The following is a 17,584-nucleotide window of genomic DNA, read 5'->3' on the forward strand; positions in this document are numbered from 1 at the left end:
CAACGCCCGGGATAACGTAACTAGTTTTATTGAAACTACGCAATTCCTCACCACAATCCGGACCTCACGTCCTACTTGTTGTGGAAATCTAGTGGGCTAGTCAAATGTGTTTTTACTGACTCAGGAACCCTGAGAATATTTAAACTTTTTGAGTTTTTTATATTTTTAACTGCATTTCACAAATTCTAAATAGTCATCTGGGCCAGACGCCTATTATTCCATAGTGTTACGTTATGATCCCAAAATATATTGCCAAACTTACACTTTGAAAATTCTATAGAGTATATTTTTAGTAACAAAAAGCTGCTTTTCTTCTTCTTCTTCTGTAATGGAAGAAAGCAACAACAATAACAGAAGAAATGATTTGTTAAGGTTTGACAAGAATACATGCCCAGGATGCAAAATTGATCAACTCAAACAACAACAAACTGGGGTGCCTTACAAACACCTTTCTTATATTTGGCTTGTCTCCCTTTGCACTGGTTTGTCTATCTATATGTCTGTCTCTCAATAATATATATGTATCAAATTCATTGTTCTTATTAATTGTTGATTATGTTTTTGTTTTTCAGCTCTCCCAATTTCTTCTCTTTATCCATTCATTTACTTCATGGTATGTATGTATGTGTTATTTTACTCCCATTGTTGGTTGACTTGTATTTATTATTTTATATTTTTTGGTCTATGGAGTGGTGGCTTGGACCCCTAAAATGAAGGGAAGCGATAAACGTACCATTGTTTTTTATTTATCTATCACAACGTATAAGTTTTATAATACAAGTCGGTTCGGTTATGCATGCTGGTGGTAGATATATCAAATTTTGTGGTACAAATATCACCTCCCTAAAATGAAGGCTGCCCGCAGTGACCAACATAGCCATGACCAACAAGGACGTTCGCCCTTTTTAGAATTGGGGTGATTTTTTCGATCTGTGAATCCCTTCACCCCTTCGCTGACTTCCTATCACCTACCCGTTAAAGATGGTCTTACGGGATGGGTTCGTACCACAGTCGGCCTATCCGTATGTGTTTCACTGAATTTTTTTCTGACTTTTGGGATGTCATCTGAGCGCATGGAGACTCCTTCACAGTTTTAGTAAGAATAAGCAAGTACTTTGCAAAAGCTATGACATTTGATTTAGACCTGTCCCCTTTTTAGCTACCCACCCAAGTGATACAAATTCTAATTATCAATGGTAGAGTTAAAAACTATATAAGTATATGCATGCCAATACGTGTTGTCATATTTCCAGGTAAGAGATTTTGGCATTGCAAGTCAAGAGGAAGATATTGGTTACTATGCTGGATTTGTTGGTAAGCTATCTAAAGTAATCGTGCATGATCGTATTCATATATACTACCGAGTTTATTAATCTGAACATCCTTTTGTAGGTTCTTCATTCATGGTTGGAAGAGCCTTGACGTCTCTTATTTGGGGAGTGCTTGCTGATCGATATGGTAGAAAGCCTATAATTCTAATTGGCACATTTTCAGTGTATGCAGTGATATCGCCTTTTTTTTGCGCAATTTTCGTTCCTATGAAATGGTTGCCAATCGTTACACAACTGACGGCAGTGCTTTAATTTTTTTTTACCCCTTTTCTAAGAAAAAAAAACATATGGATTCAGGGTCATTTTCAACACTCTGTTTGGACTCAGTTCAACCCTCTGGATGGCAATTTGTTCGAGGTTTCTCCTTGGATGTTTTAACAGCCTGCTAGGAACAATAAGGGTATGTTTTATATCTATGTGGATATGCGACTATGCGTATACACTAAACTGCAATGTATTAGTGCTTACAATTGTCTCTCCTGTATAATAGAGTTTTTATCTAGAATTAATATCAAATGATAAGTACTATTAAAAAGCGAGTAGATTCGGCCAATATTCTCGTCCTGCAATAAAAAAATGTTCTGCTGCCTGGTGCAAGTTCTGCTAGACACATTAAAATATCCACCTGGCTGTATAATTGCTTGTCAAAGGTATTGATATTATTACTAGAGCATTCAACTGCTTTGTACATACCCCTTCTGTTGTTGAACACCCCATTGACCCCAATAACTAATTCAATAAAGGTGCTTTCCTAAACTGGATTATAGATACAGTAATCTTATGTTGACTTTTTCTTCTTTATAACAATACGGAACTAACCAATTACTTGTATTATTTATAATCAAATCGTGTAAGAGGTGTGCTTCACAATGATGAGTGCTTTAGCTCTTGTATGCACTTAATTTAGTGTAGTACAGCTTAAACTCTGCAGTCCATGGTTACAGATGATTAAGCTTCTGTTAATTGAACTACTCTGTTCCAGGCATATGCTACAGAGGTCTGCCGAGAGGAATACCATGGTTTGGCAATGTCAATAGTAAGATCTTATAAACTATGTTTGTATCTCTTGCATTCATTTCTTAGTATTTACCTCAGATGTTTTTATCAGGTTAGTACCTCTCGGGGAATTGGCATGATTATTGGTCCTGCCATTGGCGGTTTCTTTGCACAGGTACAATGTTAAAAAGTTGATGGAAACTATATGATTTTGTGCTAACTAACTGTAATTTTGAACTCCCTTTAAGTGATGATTAAATTTAACCTTTTTTTGTCTCAGTGTTCTCCTTCGTTTTTATGTCTTTTGTTTTGAAAGTTCTGTCTTTGATTTGCTTTGCTTGTAAATGGCTTATTATTTCCAGAAACGTTTGTTGTTTGCCATGTTTTCCTATGTAGTATTTTACCAACAAAGTAATGGCTTAGTTCGCTTTTAGTTTTTTTTAACTGGTCTAACAGCATCCGTACAGTCCACAAATCCAATTGAATCAGTAAGTGAGTTTGTTCTTGTAGAATATGTATCTACGACTATTGACCATAATTCATGTTTGATTTGCACTCTCTTCAGCCTGCTGAGAAATATCCTCGCTTCTTCTCCGAGACGTCTTTGTTTGGAAGGTACTCTCATACTCGAAACTCTATATACTTCTCTGAAAATGAAAGTGTTGACAGACTATTCGAGTGTCTCGTCTTCTCATTTGTACTCGACAATTACATGACACAGGTTTCCATACTTCCTACCATGCCTTATAATATCCGTCTATGCTTTGGCTGTATTTATTTCTAGTTGGTGGCTTCCGGTAAGTGTGTGTTTATTTTTTTTTCATCTTTTATCTGTGCAAAATAAGAAAGTGTTGTGATCTTGTATAAGTATCAACCATATTTTTACAATCAGAAAAAAAAAGTCCCTATATGTTAGGGTTGTTCCTACACCTATGAGTTCCATTGGACACAAAAATTGATAATATGGAAGAATCGTAAAGTGGCCGTGATTGTAATAAGTTTGGTATGTAGTTATCTAGGTTTGCTTGTCTCGCCTTATGGTATGCAAATGAACTCTATGCGTGGACATCATTCATTGATTAGTGACACACTTTAATAGGACATAATTTAAGAGCACCTACTTTAAAAACTTTGATATATGTGATGGTGATTGCTAAATTTGTTTGTATTTTATAGGAAACACTGCACATGCATCGTGCAAGGGTAGTCACCGAAGCGGAGTCTCTCCATGTACCTGAACTAGAAGCTTCGGAAGGTTTACTCAGTCAAAACGAGAATATAGATGTTAAAGCAGAAAAAGTGTCTTCCTTTTCTTTGTTGAAGAATTGGCCATTGATGTCTACAATCATTGTGTATTGTGTGTTTTCACTTCAAGAAATTGCATACGCAGAAGTAGGTGTTTTTGTTCAATCATTCATATAGTTTTACCTTTTAACTTAGAACATATTCTGTTACATTCAAAAGAGCTTTATTACTAATTAAGAATAAAAACTTGGAAAAAGAGATTTTGGTGAGTTCTTTTTACTCTGAGCATGCTATCATTGAAAGTTTTATTACAGATATTTTCATTATGGGCTGTTAGTGACAAAAAGTTTGGAGGGCTTAGCTTTTCATCTCAAGATGTTGGTGTGGTTCTTGCTATTTCAGGTACAAATATCGCTAAACAATAACTCTTTATGCACCCAATTTTGTTTCATTTATGATATACTGTCACCAATTTAGGGACACCTTCCAACATTGCCTCATATTCTCAAACTAATATGCCATTATATTATTAATGAGATTATGACAAAATTTACACAGTACAAAATAGGACATGAAATACCCTTAAAGCTATATGATGACATAATGACAAATGCATCTTATATTATTTTTGGGAAGATAAATAAGTTGTTTTACAATGTGATGTGTGATGTCCAATTCTTATTTTCAAGAGATGATTATGATGTTCAAGGTTTGACACAAAGCATTATGGAGCTCATAGCTCATTAGATAGGTACTGACATGATTTAAGTTTGTCAGACTAGCTGACTCGTTAGCTGGTTGTACATATTGGACAGTCATAACGAATTGATACTGACCAACTCTCATTTGTAAATACATTAATGCTTAATGACACCATCTAGAATTCACTGAGAGATTCTTATCCGTACCCTGTGTTCGTGAATTTTGAGGTATTTATGCACAAACTATTCAGGTTTTGGGCTTTTATTGTTCCAGCTTATACTCTATCCATACATTGAGAAACTTCTTGGCCCGCTCGCAGTCACACGACTTTCAGCTGTAAGGTCTTTACTTGCATTTTACTTTCGAAGTCTTCTTTTATTTATTTATCTGGCCATAACTTTTCGAGCTTCCTTTTTTCATCTCAGATTATATCAATCCCTATTCTATCAGCTTATCCATACATAGCAATGCTTTCAGGAGTTTCTCTTTACCTAACCATTAATTGTGCATCACTAATAAGGAATGTGTTATCTGTAAGTAATTTTAAATAGCTATAACTATCTGATATTTTTAAAATCAGTTGATTAATTGTGCTACATGTTTGTCCAGGTGTCACTAGTCACTGGGATATTTATCTTGTTGAATAATGCCGTTGTAAGTCCATATCCAATCTCTATGTATTTGCAAAATGGGTGGGTCAGGTAATGTGTCAGAACGTGTTTGGTGACCAACATATACATTTTATATCAAGGTTGTTTAAAAGTTTAAACAATATTATATTTTAATAAAGAATATAATATCCACTTTTCATCTGGTTTTTCCATAAAAAGGATTAAGGAGGTTGTAAATATTACCTCATTTGACACATTTTGTCATTAGCTGATTTATTATATTAACCTGACCAGTTAAAGATAGAAATATAACCCAAATCACCCTGTTTAGGTAGGGTCAAGGTTGCTACCTCTACTTTAAAACATGATATTCTATTGTATTGTACTAAACCATTTTTTTTACTGATTTACAATAGCCCCAACATCAACGAGGGGCTGCTAACGGAATCTCAATGACGGCCATGTCTGTTTCTAAAGCATTTGGTCCTGCTGGAGCAGGGGCACTGTAAGTGAAGTTATGCCCATGTAAACCATACATTACATGCAAGATAATGTCTGCTGTAATTCTATTCTGTTTTCTTTTTATCAAATGCAGCTTCTCGTGGGCACAAAAACGTCAAGTTGCTGCCATACTCCCAGGTAACAAGTTTCCACTTGATCTCCTTGCCTGTAATAGCCTCCTTGTTAAGAGTAATGAACACAAACTATGGAATCTGAATTTGATTATATTAACTTTGTATGCTAATGAAGCCTTACAGACCAAATTTTTGTCTACGTTTTCGACAATAGATAGGCATGATCAAGTCCATTTATAAGGAATTAGGTCTAATTGGATTGACTTCTTAAGGAAATTGTCTTTTCAACAGTCAAAGTAATCCTCGACTTAGTGTAGTTCTTATCCAACATTCCTCATCTGAAAATTATTATCAATACGTATGAGTAGTAAACTTTTATCTATTCGATACTACGGTTTTACATTGACTGTTCGACAGGGGATCAAATGGTATTCTTCGTATTGAACGTCATTCAGTTTATTGGGTTGCTTTTGACCTTCAAGCCTTTCATGGCACAACACGATGGTAGAACACTATAAGGATACCTGTAAAGACTCTCAAGGCTACCTCTTAAAGTTCAGCATCTGAACTTTGATCAGGCATTATTCGGCGTACCCCCCCCCCCCCCCGGGCCCGTTTGATGCTTGGCGTCGCCATTCGTTGAACAAGTATAGTTTATGGTTGTGAAAAAAATAAATGTGGTGGAATTTAGGTTAAATGACACTAATTCATTAATCATTACATTGCAACATAAACCATATATTGAAGGGATATTGAATTACTGTTCTGTTATGTAATTATGTTTGTATTTACCATGGGAATACATTTGATGTATATATTTACCTATGCAACAATGTATACACATGTAACGTGTATATTAGCTCCTAAGAATTGGTTTGGTGGCAAGTTTGACAAGAGGATTTATAACAAAGGGTTTTATCACCAGCCTTCATAAACCGACCCATACTTCAGCTAATAAATGAAGCTTAAGCTTATTGACTATTTCGCTTATTTCATTGGTTAAAAAAATAATAAGTTAAGCTAAAAAAAGAAGTATCGAAAAACTCTAAAGAGCTTATTAACTTAAGCTAAAACTTAAACCATATAGCACATAAACGAACAAATGATGTTTACTCGTTATGAATGAAAATTTTGGATATAGATATACGTTTTTATAACTTTTTTTTTATTCTATCCATGACTAAGTTTAATAAAGTACTTGAGAAACAAAAAAGTAATGAACCTTTTGATTTACATCTAGATGTTCGTTCATAGAACTTGTTTGATGTTACCCATGACTAAAGTTTGACGAAGACGATTGTGTTTAATACAGTTAATTTTTTTTAGTACACTAAAAACGTGTTTGAAGAAGACTGTAACATAATCGAAAATAATAAGCCCATTTATGTAAAGAGCTTGAAGTCACCACTTGTTTTTTTGGGTGATGGGTATCGTTCCCGGCTTGCCATGTGACCTTTGCCATGTAACATAATCGAAAATAATGATATTTTCCTTCATTCGCTTAACGGAGAGTGATGGAGATGTCCAATGGTTACTTTGCATGGTCCAAACGTCCAATTATATCGGCGTAGTTATACCGACTTGACTATTTGAGTCAAATTAGTAAACTTAAGTGGATTGGCCAACTCTACTTAGGTGGGTTAGAGGTATCTTCTAAATACACTATGTGGACTCCGGATGTGAGTTTTTTTCCCAAAGTCTTGGGTTTGGGTTTCTCATCTCAAGGTATTTTCCATGAAGATGGGGTTGGAGGTCCAGCAAATCGTTGGTTAAAATTGCTTCCAGCACGTCTGAATCGAAACTAATTTTTAAAAAAATAAGTAAACTTTGTTAAACAATTTCAACAGATTAGTAAACTTTGCATGGTCTGAACGTCCAATGCTTATCACACTTCACTTTTGTTAAACAAAATTAGTAAACTTTTAATCTTAAAAAATGATAGTTAAACAGATTTTTATCCAGCATATCATTTTGACTAAAAATTGATATTAATATCATACAACTTAATTAGTTTACCATGTGTATTAGCTATTTGTAAAGTATGCTATAATATTTTGTATTATATGATAAGTTAATTAAGTTGTGTGGTACCAATATTATTTTTTATTTTGAAGAGAAAGATATTATTGTTAAATTCTATTTTCAAAGTTTGTTTAACATAAAATTTGATTTTTCTATTGTAAATAAAATAGATTAAAGAAAAGAAAACATATGGTCGGGTATTTAAATAGTATAGAAATTAAGGGTAAGAAATTGTAATGTTGATCGTTTAGAAAAAGAAAAAAGAAAATTTAATTATATCACCATGTGGTTTGCCGTTTTATCAATTTTCACCCCTCTACTTTTTTTTTATCATTACATCTCCCTAAGGTGACTTTTTGCTTCATTACATACCCCTTCCTCTAACAGCCGTTTGTAAATCTCCGTTAACCCCCCTCACGTGCATATCACGTGAGGGTATTTTTGTCCTTTTAGCCTCTTATTTTCTTCTCTAAACAAGTCTACATCTGAATCTATCAATTAAATGTACTCATGAAACTTTTTCTTAAATACACAGATTTGACATTTGACACACATACATACATACATGACATATCATATATAAATTATATATATACAATCTAACATCCCAAATACTTGTATTATTTTTTACTAAAAGAAAGTTTGTTTCTTTCTCAGCTATCGATCATCTATATCTTTTTTTTTTCTTGAATCTGCACATCTAATGATCTGAATCTTATATATTATATATATACACCTCTATATTTATACAATACCCCCAAAAAAGAGAGATCCATATACACATACACTCCAGATCTGTTTAATCTGATGGAGAATCCTTCCTACATCTTCGATTACTAACCCAGTTTCTCTTCGATTTTTCGATTGATTTTTGATGTTTGTTTCTGGGTTATCCAACCCCTAACCCAACATTTCCGATCCTCCTTTTTTTTAGATGATGTCGGCGATGGGATAACAACGGTTGTGGTGGAAAAGAAAGATTCCGAAGTAGAGGGTCTGGTTGAAAATGGAGCTCCGGTGCCTGAAGCAGTTGAGAAAGTCGGCGGAGTTGCCCATGCTGGTGACCGGAAATTAAAACAAAGGTAAGAAATGAGTGTTTACAAAGAACAGTTTCTTGTATTTTTTATTCTTTCTTTGTTGATGATGGTTTGCCCCGGAGGTGGTGGTGGGTAGCTTCGACGGTGGTGGTGGGTAGACTCAATTTTGATATGTAGATATATATTGTTGCAAATGTATGGAATTGCAAGAAGTTATAGATCTAGTTTTTTAAAAAATGATATATGGATGTATATATTGTTGTATATATTCCAAGAAAAGGTATTAGAGCTAGTTGAAATTGAATTAAGGTTTCAAAAAATCGGAGATGTGTTTCAGTTATTAATAACCATTGCCATAAATGTTGTTGAAGATTAAGGTTTAATTGGCCAATGTCAAGTTTTACCAACATTCTTATCATTATTTTTTTGTTGTGAGTTTATGTAATTATAGAGACACAATTTGTTTTTTTGAAAGGTATGAATGTATTTTGGTTGTTAGATTTGACAAAGAAGGTGAAGAAGGAGAAAAAAGTGTTTTAGATGATAAATCAGGGAAAAAGATAACTAATAGGACTAAAATACCCGTATGTGCGCTGCACATGAGGGGGCTGGAAGTTAGAAGGAGGGGTGCCTAATGAAGCAAAAAGTCACCATAGGATGATATAATAATAAAAAAAAATACGGAGGTGAAAATTGATAAAATGACAAATCATATGGTGATGTAATGAAATTTTCTTAAAAAGAAAAAATAAAAAACATTCGTCTATCTACCCCTATAAATAAATGAAATCCTGGTGTTGAAACCCTAGCCCACCAACCCATCTTTTCAATCGAAAACCATATAACCTAACCCTAAACTCACTTTTCTTATCTTCTAAGAGAAAATAAAAAATAAAAAAAATGGCGAAAAAGCGAAAGTCTCGCGCTCAAGAACCTTCCGCCGTTGTCGAACAATCACCCGTCAAAATGGAAGAAGAAGAAACCCCTACTGTAAACGACGTCGTTCCATCCAATATTGTAAAACAAAAAGATGAAGAACAAGAAGAAGATCCTCAAGAGATCGAAGAAGATGTTGAAGAAGAAATTGAAGAAGAAGAAGATGAATCTGAAGAAGAAGAAAATAAAGAAACGGCCGCAAACGACGTCGTTTCAGATGTTAAACAAGAAGGAGAAAAAGAAGTAGAAGAAGAGGATATGGAATTAGAAGATGAACCTGTTGAGAAGCTTCTGGAACCATTCTCAAAAGAACAGCTTGTTTCCCTCCTCAAAGAAGCCGTTTCCAAACACCCCGATTTAATCGAAAACGTGTCGAAAATCGCGGATATCGATCCAGCTCATCGAAAAATATTCGTGCACGGGTTAGGATGGGACACGAATTCAGACGTGTTAATAAGCGAATTCGGGAAATATGGAGAGATTGAGGATTGCAAAGCGGTTGTGGATAAGGTCTCTGGGAAATCGAAAGGGTATGCTTTTATTTTGTTTAAACATAGAGCAGGTGCTCAGAAAGCCTTAAAGGAACCCCAGAAGAAAATCGGAAACCGGATGACGTCGTGCCAATTGGCGTCTGCTGGACCGGTTCCTGCGCCTCCCCCTGTTGTACAGACTGTGTCTGAGTATACGCAGAGGAAGATATTTGTTAGTAATGTGGCTGCGGATATCGATCCTGGGAAATTGACTGAGTTTTTTGCCAAGTTTGGGGAGATCGATGATGGGCCTTTGGGGTTGGATAAGCAGACTGGGAAACCGAAAGGGTTTGCGTTGTATGTGTATAAGACGGTTGAAGGGGCGAAAAAGGCGTTGGAGGAACCGCACAAGGTGTTTGAGGGACATACGTTGCATTGTCAGAAGGCTGTTGATGGGCCTAAACCGAATAAGCCATTTTTCCAGCAGGGTGGAAGTGGTGGACATGGGAATCAGCATTATGGTGGTGGACATGGAGGACATGGGCATCATGTTTCGAAAAAGGGCAAGTTTTCGGGAGGTGGGGGAGGAAGTGGTGGACATGGGCATTTGATGGCCCCGTCTTATAACACTCCGGTTCCACCTGCGTTGACACCGGCTTTGGGACAAGCGTTGACTGCGTTGCTTGCAACTCAAGGAGGTGGACTTGGGAATCTTTTAGGATTAGGTGGACCTCCACAAGGGATGCCCCCGGGTGGTGGCTATGGCAATCAAGGTGGCGGAGGCTATGGTGCTCCACAAGGGATGCAGGGTGCCTACCCTCCACAGGGCGGCAATCGACCACCTTATGGTCGCTAGGTGAGGATCACTCCCCCTGCTCTTTCTAGTTATATGTTGTTATATATACTTGTGCTGATACTAACAAAATCATTGCGGATAACCTAATTGCATAAAACTTATTAATATCTCTGCTAAAAATGTAGACTTGCCGATTTATTAATTGTGGCAATACGTCTGTTGGTATTGCTTCACAACTAGGGGTTTTTTAAAGCAATCTTGTTTTAGGTTGGGTTTTGGGATGTTCTATAATCATTCTGATGTTTTTATCAAAAAGTTAAGCTACACTTCAACTTTGAACATCAAAACATTTTAAAATGTGGCATATGTATTACTATGTGAAGGGAACTGAGCTAGATTTTTGTAATTGCTTTGTGCTTGCTGGAGTGATCTGTAGACATTTTTCTCATTTGCTGCAATAAGTTTTACCCATGTCTCATTTTATTAGAACATAATCATATGGATACGTACCTTCATTGTTTCTCGATGTGTGGTGTTTTTGTATATGATGATGTGAGTACAAAAAGTATATTCTTTTTCTTTGAAGTTTGAACTTTTGTTTTGGTAATATTTGGCCTAATCTTATTTTTGAAGTGCGCCCTTACTTGTTTGAGTAGATTTCAGGTAAGTGTGGTATTCTTAGCAAAGTTCTCTTTTAATTTATGAACTTAATGGGTTTTCCATTTTCAGTTGGCAAAACTCTTTCAGCTGGGAATCTTGTTTTTGAAATCAAGTTTTTATAATATACATATCTATTGTGCAGATTCCATCATGTTTTTGTTTTGGACTCCCGCTGAATGTTCTCAAGTTCCAGAAAGTTATGCAAATGAAGTCTTTATTATATGTAACAAAAAGTAACCATTTGCTTAAAGAGAGGATTTGTTAAACCCGTATTTCTCTATTTTTAGTTACTTATTTCTTGAACTATTTTGAAACAATGTAGTATTTTGACGTTAGTATGTTTCCAAAAAATGCTAAAGGAGCTGGTTGTTGCTATGGTGACACCATAACTCCGATAATTTAATGTTTTATGCACTTATGATTGTATTTTTATGCCCTATCTAGTTCTCTCTTATCAAGTTTTATGGCGTGGTCACCTTTCACTATAGTAACATCAGTAGCATTTTTTTATTCGCCTTACTTCTATCAGCTAGGTTTCTTATGCTTCTGTTTTAGAATGAGCTTGGCATTCGAATGGTCAGCAGCATTTGTAACATGCTGCTCATAAAATTCGACACTACTGGCGCTTCAGGTATTTTGCATGGTACATGGCATTAAATCTCATTTCCATGTCATGTGTTTATAATAAGGGGGTCAATAAGTTAAACTGCAGACTTCACACTTGGCTGATCTTTAAATGTAATGTTTGAAAATGAAAAAGGAATGCTTTACATGGAATTTTTTTGGTCATTGTAAAAGGATTTGATAAATTTACAATGCGTGAAGTACAATGATTTGATATTTCCAGCTGGGCTAATGTTTTACTTTTTATTTTTTCCAATCAATAAATGTTGCAAATGCTTACACTGGCTTCTAGCTGTAGTGTAGGACTGTAGGGAGATGGAATTTAACTTAATAAGGTAGGAAAATGTGCAGGTCAAACGGGTGGGGTAGCACTACAAAATGGTTATTTATGCGGGTGAATACTGATTTTTTCGGGATGACCTGTATAAACATTTTTTTCTTTCATTTGTGATATATAGTTATTTAATATGCTAAGAATGATGTTTAAAAGCTGCATTATTACAATACTCTGTGCTAAATATTATATTTTTAATAAGTAGTTTTGAGGCATTCATTTGAATACATATTGGAACTAATTCATCACATTGGACAAGTTTCCCTTTTATTTAAAATTCCTTAGCTTAACCGTTTTGCCACAAAACATTACCCAAGCAAACTCATTTTATGGGCAAGCGGAACAAAATTGTCAACAAAACATTACCAAACAAATTTCTTCCTGGTTTTTAGATTCATTTGATGAATGTTATATTCAACCTTTCTATTTTTAGAACCTTTCTATTTTTATTTTCTGAAATACAAAATCTAGCTTTTCAGTTGGTGATAGAAATCAATATCATTTAATCACTCATATTAAGTATGATTGTTTTTATTGTCCATGGTTACCGACTAAATGACAATTTTCACACATTCTTATCAATCACTGTGTCCTTTTAGATTCTTTTGGTAAAGGGAAAATGACAGGAAAAGGAACTATACATCAGGTTTTTGCGTTCTAATTTGCACAAAAAACATAGATCCTTTTCATTCCATTTGCCTTTTGGTAGGCACACTCACGAATGCTTTTTTTTTTTTTTACTTTATCGAAGAACCAGCAGTATTTTGATATTTTCCTGACTATCTTCAAAAGTATCATTAACTGACTTTACAAAATTGAAAAACGATGTTCTAAATATGACTTGTCATATTAAAATATTATGTCCATAATTTTGGGAGTCTTCTGTTGTGCTGGAGTTTGCTTGTGGGTTGCTGAAATACAATAACGAGCATCTGAGTTTGAAGAATTAACTTATGATGTAGCACCACAGACAGCAGTTGTAAGAGAAATGACATATGAGATGATGTCGACGGGGCTTGGAATGGAGAGGTATGTTTACGTTTTTTTTGTCGTCTTGCCAAAGTTTGCTGACCACGTGAAATGATGTGGCTGATGTCGTGCCATTTTTATAAAAATTTTACTTAATTCTTTGTATCATTGAAAGTTGTTAAAATAAGTGTGGTTTTCCGGTACAAAAGGAATATCCTTGTTTCTATAATATGTTTTCTGGATTTAAAAGTTCCTTTTATTTTAAATCAGGTTTATTTTATTTCATTTTATTGGTCCGTTTATGAACTTAGGGTGAGGGCGGCAGTTGCATCCTTAAATAGTAGCAGCAACATCACTAATAACACTAGTAACTGCTAAACAGTTGTCTGATTTTCATGTCGTCTGTGTAATTTCAACCGGTTACATGGTTTATTTAAAGGGTTGAGCCGTTTGGTAGGCGCCTTTTTTTTTTTGTTGAGATTTTAGCTTAATAGGTTTCAAAGTAAAAGCTCAGAGTCTTTGTTTGGATAGATGGTTTGGAGCTTTTACTTTATCTTAAAAGCTTCAAATCAAAACGCTTGTTGGATTAGTTTTCAAAAATACAAGTTTTTACCATGCCATCTAATCTACTACTGATTTACCTTCGAATTATATCAAAAGTTAACAGCAGAATCTTTTTATCCATCCCATCTAATTTTCCTCTCAAATTCTAATTGCTTTCAATTATTTTAAATTTAAATTTATGATCAATATAGTTGTGCCAGTAGTATATTAATACTTAATTATAAAGCATGTTGATTTCAATTGATTTAATATCTAAACACTCTATGTAAAATATATAAATAATTTTAATGATCTACTAATACTTAATTCTCTAATGTAAACAAATACTTTTTTTTTGTGTGTAAAATTTATGATTCTAAAACAATTTAAAGTTACTACTTTGATTCGGTGAATTGTAAAATACCTGTCATTAATATAATATGTCACGACAGTTCCATATGGAATGGAAAAGAGTTTTTATATATTTATTATACAATAATGTATAAAATATTATTGAGAGGCACCACCTTTTGATCAAATACATTCAAGATTTTAAGAGATGTATATCGTTGTATTTTTCCAAAAGAAATGTTTTATACCCGCTTAAAGAAATGCAAATGTGTTAATCAAACATTGGCTCTTCATTCTTCAATGAGAATCGAGTTATATGATGACTTGATGAAGAATTTTTGCATTCAAGATTTCAAGAGATGTATATTGCTGTATATTTCTTTTTAAGGAATTATATTAAATCTTCCTAACCAAATAGCCTAATAATCCTTCTAACATTAAAAAGGTGAAATGTGATATCTACTTATTTTCTTTCTTAATCTTATCTTTTGATTTTTGCATAAGGATTATTAGCTATTCGGTTAGGTGGATTAATCATTTCCTCTTTCTAAAGAAATGTTTTACACCGCGAAAAGAAATGCAAATGTGTTAATCAAACATTAGATCTTCATTCTTCACTGAGAATCAAGTTACATGATGAGGAACTTTTGACAAAAAAAAATTTGTTTATGATTTTTGATTGAGTTTTGACATGGACAGTTGTTTGTCTGAAACTAGATGTTGGTTTCAAGTGTATATAAAAGTAACCACATTTTATAACTAGCTTTTTTTTTCTTCCAATTGTTATTATTATTATCCTTATTATATTATTAGAAACGATATATATGTAGATATACGGCAAGTCTTTCAGAGGTCTATGTAGGTGTGAACTATTGTTGATATTAATGTAATTATGTGCTAATGAATATAGAGTCTTTGAGGTGAAGTGGGACAATGGGTTACTTTGTTGAAGTCGATTTTTTTTTTTTTAAAATCTCGGTCAATAGAGATAAGTTAGTCTATTAGACAAATATATTTTTAAGCATTGGTGGTTGTGGACTTGAGGTGGGTTTATTTATGCCATTGTGAATTGAAAACCGTGGCTATGAAGGTGGGTTTGACGTTGATTTTCACATTTTTTTGAGGGCAAGCGATTTGTTGATTTGAGGTTGTCTACACCTCATGGCAAGAGACGAATGTTCGAAGTCAAGATAATTGGTCGAGGTCAGTTGTCAATACAACATTGCAAGAGACTAGTTTTTTAAAGTTGAGAACTGGATCATGGCATTACGATGGGGATTGCATTACGGAAGCTATAAAGTTTATTGTATAAACTTATCACAGCTTTTTCATAGATATACCAAAATGTATAAATGTAATACATGGTTATTGTAATTTTATCGAAAGTTGTATTACTTATCTCTAACACCTTTACATCAAGGATGTTTGATCTAAAAGATGGAAAAACATCAATGCATTAAGCTAATCATGATGTTTAGCTCATTTGTTGGGTATAAATAAATAAATTTAGAAAAGAAAAAAAGAAACTTATCTTCCTTTCTTTAATTTATGTTGTGATTTGTTAATAAATTCACAAAAGGCTGGTTTATGTCATCTTGCTGAAAATTAGTTTATTAAGACGTCCGATTTGTTGCTAAAAAGCTGTTAATTTTATTTTATTTTCATTCTGCCGGCTGCTGGTAATACTTTGATGCATTAAAATATGTGTTCTACTATTATAAAGTTAAGAGATGCTAAAAATATACCCCTTTTTTTGGCATGTATAGACTTGTTAGGCTGAAGGGAGTTGGCTTTGGCTTGCTGAAACAAATCCCCTTACATGCGGATTTGGAGATGCGGCATTGACATGCATAATAGCATAGGTATGCCGTATGCCAATAATAAGAAAAATTGGCATCCGCATCTCTTTTTGTCAAACTTTGATTTGTCATGTTTCGTTGGAAAGTATATTAAAATTTGACAAGTTTTACTTTTAATGATGATAAACTAAAAATCCTAATTCTTATCTATTTAAAACTAGATTATACCAGTTAAAAAATTTGATTGTGTTATAAACTTTACAATAAGACTAAAAAAGGTTCTTATTAATATATACTCGGATTGTTTATGTAAAATTTGAAAAGAACATATAATAGATTTTTAAAAAATAAAAATAAAAAAAGTAGAAGAAAGTATAAAAGTGAACAGAAAAACTCTAAATCGAAAATAAAATCAAATATCAATATGTGTGTGTACAATTGATAAAGTAAAATATCTATTTTAATATTGATATTGTTCAAAAGTAGATTAAAATTAAAAAAAATAAACCGTTAAGTAAAATATTAAAATTAATTATCAATATAATCTTAATTTTATATTAGGGATAAAGGCATGAGAGTGTAACCAACTATAATCAAAAGGCTATGTAATGTACGCATCTACTCGACTTGCTATCTAGTGTAACTAACTTTGTTTTTTGGGTTATGCAATGTAAGTAACCTTCTACAATAGGTTTCCATCCGGTTTCCATCATCATCATCATCCTCACTAGTCCAACTGAAAGGACCCGACTCGATAAACCAAAAATACAAATTTTTTTTTTTTACCCCTACTGCGACTCAGTGGGGTTAGGACACCTTCACTGCGACTCAGTGGAAAATTTCTGACCTGGGAGGTGAAAAACCTCCCACTGCGCCGCAGTGGGGTTGGACACCTTCCACTGCTCAGTGGAAAATTTCTGACCTGCAAGGTGAAAAAAAACCCCACTGCGCCGCAGTGGGTCTAGACCACTCCCACTGCGCCGCAATGGGCATTTTCTGACCTGCACCTGATGCAAAAACCAGCCATTTGACACACCAAACAACTCCAAACTATAATATTCATTTGCCCAACTTCCAGAAACTAAATTTCAAATATTCTAACAACTATAAAGACACATTTCAAACACAATTACAACATCAACGAGTACACAAAATCAAGGTTTCCATCAAACGGGTCATTTACCCAATTTGACACCTTTTTGACCAAAATTATGAATTCACAACTATTCAAAAACTTTACAACTGGAACATTTACAGAAATTTACCCAAAAGCATGACCCCAAACTAAAATGTACCATGAGCCAAGTAATGAGGGACAACTAAGCTTCTATACCAAAAGATCGTCATTCGCCCGGGAATGACCTAATTACCTTCAAGACGTCCAAATCGCTTCAAACTCTAAATCATCTATCCTCAATCAACAATCACTAGTTCTTTCCTCCGGAACTACCTATATAAGAGGGTAAACATCTAAAATATAAGCAAAGGCTTAGTGAATATACTTGCATACATTTACGAATACGAAGGAGGGCATAGTACAAGGACTTTCACATGTAACCTATGGCATCGTCATGTCACATTTA

At 34.1% G+C, this 17,584-nt stretch overlaps 2 protein-coding genes across 2 annotated transcripts; both read left to right on the plus strand.

The window, feature by feature from the left end:
• The first annotated feature begins 238 nt into the window (after window positions 1-238).
• Window positions 239-6,251, plus strand: LOC122610365 (probable peptide/nitrate transporter At3g43790). The gene is made up of 17 exons (XM_043783361.1): window positions 239-482; window positions 573-613; window positions 1,254-1,314; window positions 1,393-1,495; window positions 1,629-1,731; window positions 2,314-2,367; window positions 2,440-2,502; window positions 2,893-2,942; window positions 3,049-3,124; window positions 3,504-3,719; window positions 3,887-3,974; window positions 4,525-4,610; window positions 4,700-4,807; window positions 4,884-4,928; window positions 5,302-5,390; window positions 5,481-5,524; window positions 5,878-6,251. Exons 1-17 carry the CDS (start codon window positions 329-331, stop codon window positions 5,976-5,978), a joined length of 1,482 nt encoding a protein of 493 aa, XP_043639296.1. The 5' UTR covers window positions 239-328; the 3' UTR covers window positions 5,979-6,251.
• Window positions 6,252-9,308: 3,057 nt separating this feature from the next.
• Window positions 9,309-15,607, plus strand: LOC122610368 (UBP1-associated protein 2A-like). The gene is made up of 2 exons (XM_043783364.1): window positions 9,309-10,781; window positions 11,524-15,607. Exon 1 carries the CDS (start codon window positions 9,420-9,422, stop codon window positions 10,779-10,781), a length of 1,362 nt encoding a protein of 453 aa, XP_043639299.1. The 5' UTR covers window positions 9,309-9,419; the 3' UTR covers window positions 11,524-15,607.
• The last annotated feature ends 1,977 nt before the right edge of the window (window positions 15,608-17,584 follow it).

Source organism: Erigeron canadensis, chromosome 1 (genome assembly GCF_010389155.1).
Source record: "Erigeron canadensis isolate Cc75 chromosome 1, C_canadensis_v1, whole genome shotgun sequence".
Lineage (NCBI taxonomy): Eukaryota > Viridiplantae > Streptophyta > Magnoliopsida > Asterales > Asteraceae > Erigeron > Erigeron canadensis.